Raw genomic sequence first — 6501 nt, 5'->3', positions numbered from 1 at the left:
TTGCTTTTCCTAAGGATCCACACATGAGAGCTATTTGGAATAGGCAAATTAAAACTACAAGAGCAGATTGGCATTTTCCTTCAGAATATTCTTGTGTCTGTAGTAGCCATTTTACTAAAGACTGTTTTCAGTCACTGTCAGTAGTTTCAGGTACAACACATTAAAGATATATATATCAATATTATGATACTATTGCATTTAGGCAAATTAGGATTAAAAAGAAAGCAGCTACTCAAGCCAGAAGCAGTACCAACCATTCTCCCTGCTGTATCAGTACAAAGACATCGAGCTAGACCAAGAAGGACATCAGTTGCTTTTGAAAAGAGAGAACACTCCAGAGTAAGTCTTATAAACTTCCTATTAAAATAATTATTACAATATAGATTTTAAGTGAATGTATTCCATCAACAAGTGCAAGCAGTGGAGTTTCAGATCAATCAGATGAGACACTCAGTGTAACAGTAGCTGATCATAATGATGCAATGGAAGATGACATAATTTTGAGCAAAGAAACGCAAACTGACAGACACGGTAATGATGTAAAGATTCAGGCAATTATTAGACCTCAGTGTACTAAACGTAAGAAGATTACATCAAATTATAGTACACAAATTATTCTTCATTTACAATAATAGGTATACAAGTAGAACCTGTGAAGAATGACATTGGTATACAATGTATGTTGTTGCCAGATATGTGTGACTGTGAAGTTCAATGTGATCTCTTACTGCCTCAAGAGTCATCTATCTACGGTGATACTAGTTATGATGATTTGTCATCTGATGAAAGTGAAGATCTGTCAGATTCAGATGCAATGGATGATTCTTATGAAGAAACCACTTTAAATTCCTCTGATGATGAAGATACAATGCATGTGCTAAGCTGTGAAACCTGTTCATTATTATACACTTTTCTTTAGGTATGATGAAAGTGTTAGTAACCCAATATATCAAAAAAAGTTCATTGTTTTTGCATCTAACCTTCTCTCTCTCTTTTTAAATTGTTTCATGTGTCATTGTCCAGCAGAAGTCTCATCAGAAACAATAGGCACTTTCTTGCGAGTCAAGCTATTTTGTCCATCATGCTTGTTTAATTATGTATGGGAAAGCCAGCCTTTAATTGGTGACATGCCAGCGGGAAATCTGGCATTAAGTACAGCTATTCTTTGTAGCGGATCTTTGCCATCAAAAGTGATCCAGATGTTTCGTTTTATGAACTGTGAAACCATTTCTGATACTACATTCTTTAATTATCAAAGCAAGTATTTACATCCAGCCATATCAATGACATGGGAAAAACATCAACAGGAAATCTTGTCTTCATTTAAAACGGAAAAGAATGCTCTAACTATAGGTGGAGATGCCAGATGTGATAGCCCAGGCTACTGTGCTAAATTTGGTTCCTATACTTTGCTTGAACTGAAATATAATGTTATCATTGATGTTGAGTTAGTACAGGTTAGCTGAAGAAGTAATAGCTACCATGTTGTACATGTACTTGTTTAATTTTTTATAGAGTAATGAGGTTCAAAGTAGCTCACATATGGAAAAAGAGGGACTTGTCCGTGGCATAAAATTTATTACTGATCATGGCCTGCAAGTAGAAAGCCTCATTACTGATCGACATAATCAAGTAACAAAATGGGTTCGGGAAAATATGGTAAACACTTCTCACAAATATGACATATGGCATGTGGCAAAAGGTAATATTGTGCTGTTACTTTATTTGCAAATATTTTATTCTTAATAGGATTTAAAAAGAAAATAGAGGCACTCTCTAAAACAAAAGATTGTAAAATTGTGGGAGAGTGGTCACGCAGTATGATTAACCATCTGTATTGGTCAGTTACATCTAGTAATGGCAACATGGAAGAGATCAGAGAGAAGTGGTTATCCTTGGCAAGACATGTTCATAATAAGCATACGGGACATGGACAAATCTATAAAAAATGCTCACATAAAAAAATAAAAAGAAAATGGTTCATACCTAGTAAGACTATAATTAAATGGCAACAATAATAACAATAATTACTAGTATATTTTTTTACACAATAGATACAAAAGCTAGTGATAAGCTTATAGATGTAATCAAAAGCAAGTATTTGATCAACAGTATTACAAATGCATCACACACATATCAAACCTCAACACTAGAGGCATTTCATAGCCTAGTTCTTCATTATGCTCCTAAACATACTGCATTCTCATATCAAGGAATGTTGTCAAGGTATTCATAATAATAATATCAAAATAAAGAATGCTGCCAAACTTAATAGGTTGCAGTTAGCAGCACTTCATTATAATTGTAACAAGGATCGAAAGCAGGCTATAAGCAAGTATGGAACAGAGCGATACAGTATTCAATATCCAAAGTACAAAAAAGGTGGATACATAGTTAGACAAATCAAGAGTAAAAAGAAATATGGTAAATATCTAATTTTACATTATTATTCGCGAGGTCATTGTTACCTTTTTACAGGTTACGTAATAACTGTATCAGATGCAGTACACAAGATGGTATTAGAAAATATCACCACAGTAAAACGTGCAGTACCACCTCCACTAAACAGTACTTACGAAAAGCCAAACAAAGATGATGCGATTATAGAGCATAAAAGTCGATTTATTACTTAATAAATTACAATTCAAAACCAACATAATTTCCATTAGAAGGGAATGTTTCCCTGATTTTAGCAACAGCACAAGCAGGTAGAACCACTCGATTGTTTCTTCCAAGCCACTGCCAACACCAGCTTACCAATTGACGATATGCTGTATGCCTCATTTGACTATTTCAATTATAATAATATAAGAATCATTGCATGCATCTTACTCATGAAAAGAACCATGACGAGCACTAGTACCATACTGTTGGCGATACACATAGGAAGCAGCTTGGAGGACCCACATGTCAAGGCAAACATTATGAAACCCAGGATGCAATGTGATGCATACAACTGGGCTCTGCAGATGATTCTTTTTTGCTACAACTTGTTGAATTTCACAACAACAAACACACTCCATACAGGTTGGCATAGGTACACAATGGCCACACTGGCACCTAAATAAGACAAAAATTGTTCAGTACTATTTCAGTCAAGCTAAAGCTGACCAAGTTGTATTGCCAAGTCTACTTTCAGGGTCATTTATCTCGTCATCAGAATCAGAAGAACTGGAGTCACTTGCCTCAGGCTCAAACATAAAAGGCTGAGTTCCCAGGGACTCCTCAGCTTCATTTTCACTGTCTGTTGACCATTCATTTGTTCCTTCTGAATCAGACATGTTCCCTCATGTACGTCATCACGTGACCACGCCCACTACCGGAAGTATTTTTGACAAAATGGCTGACAGGAAGCAAATCGCAACTTTTGAGCTAAGATTTTGCATGAAAATACTGCTTTTTTATAATTTTAGCTATTTTTCCCATTATTTTTTCTTTATTGCCAATTCATTTTAGGAAAAAAAAATTTTGGGTTGAGTTACCCTTCAAATTCTGATGAGAGTGATTGTTTGACAGTTTTTTGGGAGAAATGTATGCAGTATCTTTCTACTTGTACACCTGTGCACGAAAGGAGACACGACACTGTTACTTTTATGGCAAAGGCTATATCAGTTCGGGACCTGATCCAAGAGGTTACCAAGTTATGCCCTGAAGGCACTCCTGTTCCCTCTGAGCACGGGTTTCTTTTAACTTCTGTCCAAGGAATCCTCATTCTCTCGTTGCTAAATGGTATACTGGGAGATTACAGGCGAAACGTGTCATTCAATAGAGACAGTTAAGGAAATCACACCCAGATGCACATTACTATGCTGGTCTGCTTTGATACATGTAACCCGATTCATGACAACCAGGCTATCTGCTGGAATTATTAATGAGACTTATGGCTTCTCAAAGTTGTGATAGTGGTACCTTATCAAAACTGAGATTAAATCAAAAATGTATTGTATAAAGTATTCCATTTCATTTGATACCAAGTTTGCCATTAGTTTAAAGATGTATGTTATAGACCAGTCTTTTTGTTGTGCACATGTAAATAATTGACCCAATATGAGAAAACCAGGCTATCTGCAGAATTTTGGTAAAATCAGTTCTTTTGTACTCAGAGAGAAAAATTTCCTTTCCAACAATATCCCGTTCATGACAATGTGCTATTAAATTTTAAAGTTAGGGATGCTGTTTGGATGATTGCTCCAGAATAGAACTACAGCGAAAAAGCCATTATAAGTTATATTCAATGTTTCTGTCATGGCCCCCCGATCCAGAAACACTATCCGGTTATTTTAACTGAAAATATAAGAAATGTTTTTGGCTCATACAACCTAGCAATGTTTCACAAAATACACACCTAAACTACCTGGCCATAATACGCCAAAGACACTCCTGTCTATGGCATTTAATCAGCGATGGAACTGCCTAGGTTGCAGGTAAAGCAATACTCACAAAAGAGAAAGGTAGAAACTATATTTATCTCAAGAGCATTTAATGTTGAAAATGAAGACACTAAGTCCAATTCTGTCCCTCATGACGAAGTTGATGATACTGTGGAGGTAGAGCTGAATTGTGATTAAAGCATGATAAGCAGGGAAGGAGAATCAGAAGAATCGCTGTATCAAGTGAAAAAAGGTGTATTTCATAAGGCATGGGACAAAAATTCGCTGTTTTCTACGTGATTATTGTTAAAGGAAATTGTGTACCAGAAGGTGCTTCCACATGCATTTTTTGTCTTGCAGATTCTGGGGCTGCTATGATTTATTGCTTAAAATGTGGACCTTGAGTTTTTTATTGCGAACCTTGTTATAAAATGTGTCATTCTAAGACAAACTTCTTTCATATTCCAGAAAAATGGGAAGTGAGTATAATATCATATGTGTACATGCATGCAGTATTCATTACTGATGTCATTAATTATAAGAGAACAATAAAAAATTGATATGTTGGTACCACACATCTGTCATAACCAGCACTTTTTCTTTTACTTGTATTGATGATTTAGCTAAACCATTATCCTATAAACAAAAATAATTTAGATGTTTATAGGTTTTGAACACACTGTATCTTTCAAAACATTTAGCTGTGAAAGCTTAGTCATTACTCTTGTTAAAGCATGGCTTTGGCCAGCCACTCCATCAAACCGACAAGTGGCATTTACATTTGATTTATTGCATTGGGCAGAAGCTCTACTCGTAAAGTGCCAAACTGCATTGAAAGACTTTTGTATGTCTGTCCTACAGATGCCCCTTTTTTCTCCAAAAGTTAGAAATTACATTTTGAACCAATTATGGTATTATAGTAATTAATAATAATAATAATGATCATTATATTATTAATAATAATAAAAACTAGTTACTGTATTCTAATAATTGTACGTCTTAGTGTAGGCTTTTCCTTTCTTTTTCTATTTTTTTTGCTGTCGTATAATATTAATAGTAATAACAATAACAATAATAATAATAAAAATATCACATGTAGTTTTCTTTTATGTAGTTTGTTTTGTTCTTTCCTTCCTATGTACCGGGTCTCCCTTGTCCCCTTTTTGTCTGTTTTGTACCTTTCTCTCACTATTAATTTTGTTTTTTAATAATATTTAATATTATTATTGTTATTGTTATTATGATTATGATCATTTTTAGAGTAGAAGCATTTATGAACCATTGCTTGACTCATTTGAAGAGTACAGGTTGTCATAGTGATATAATGTCACATTTTATTATTCTGAATTATAGATACATGAAACATCAGGTCAGAAATCTACATATTCGTTGCTCTAAGCTGCATCAGGGAAATGTATGCCCTGCATGCCTGTCATCTATACTCTAGTAATAATAATTAATAGTAACTGTAGAGACTAATCTGATCCTATCATTGTGTCAATTGATGCCTTATTTGGATTGCCTAGAAAACACACTGCAGGACATAACTTACGACAGCCAATGTTTGAACAAATTTATTGTATAGCTCAATACGATACTGATAAATTTGCATCTGACTACAGTACTCATCAGTCTGTAGCAGCACCCAAAGTATAGCAAGTGAATTAATGTAAACTTGTACTTTTCTGTAGGAATGCAGTAGCTTTCTTGCAGGTAATCCTTTGCGGACTAAGGTTATGTTTAAGGCATTGGATGAGACAGCTGTTTTTGGTTGTTTCTGCAGGCATGAATTTGCGATAATTTTCTCAAATTTTAAAGATGGAGAAAAGTCAGTATACTTTCTTTTTGTCACATGAATACATTTGAAAACTCCATGTAGGATGCCATACTGTATTCATTTAATACAGAAATTGTGGCATCAATTTTGGAAGACACAAACAAATTTTACTCCTTAATGACATTGCCTGCACCTTAGATCAGCATTTGAAAGTATTGCAAGTCATGTTTCTGGCAACTTTTATTGTAACTGGTTTAGCGTAATCAAACACTAGACTTTTTAGGCATCCAGTTTGCTATACCAGTTTTTCACAGTTTTGGCCACATATTTGAATTCCAAGTTCGCATTATTGAT

The 6501-nt window shown here is 34.7% G+C and overlaps 1 protein-coding gene across 1 annotated transcript; it reads right to left on the bottom strand.

Moving 5' to 3' along the window:
- Positions 1-2495: 2495 nt before the first annotated feature.
- Positions 2496-3289, bottom strand: LOC105312783 (P2X purinoceptor 7-like). Its single transcript, XM_011405688.2, has 3 exons — positions 3112-3289; positions 2833-3060; positions 2496-2788 (listed from the first exon to the last, which is right to left on the bottom strand). The coding sequence occupies exons 1-3, from the start codon at positions 3279-3281 to the stop codon at positions 2638-2640; spliced, it is 549 nt and encodes a 182-aa protein (XP_011403990.2). The 5' UTR covers positions 3282-3289; the 3' UTR covers positions 2496-2637.
- Between the last annotated feature and the right edge of the window lie 3212 nt (positions 3290-6501).

The sequence above is a fragment of the Amphimedon queenslandica genome, unplaced genomic scaffold (genome assembly GCF_000090795.2).
Source record: "Amphimedon queenslandica unplaced genomic scaffold, v1.1 AMPQUscaffold_13408, whole genome shotgun sequence".
Taxonomy (NCBI): Eukaryota; Metazoa; Porifera; class Demospongiae; order Haplosclerida; family Niphatidae; genus Amphimedon; species Amphimedon queenslandica.
This window is presented reverse-complemented; position numbering and strand designations above follow the sequence as displayed.

Coding starts and splice junctions, on each gene's coding strand:
- LOC105312783 (XM_011405688.2), bottom strand. CDS start 3,281: ATGTCTGATTCAGAAGGAACAAATGAATGGTCAACAGACAGTGAAAAT. Junction 3,061..3,111: donor AGACTTGGCAATACAACTTG/GTCAGCTTTAGC, acceptor TGTCTTATTTAG/GTGCCAGTGTGGCCATTGTG. Junction 2,789..2,832: donor CGTCATGGTTCTTTTCATGA/GTAAGATGCATG, acceptor TAATTGAAATAG/TCAAATGAGGCATACAGCAT.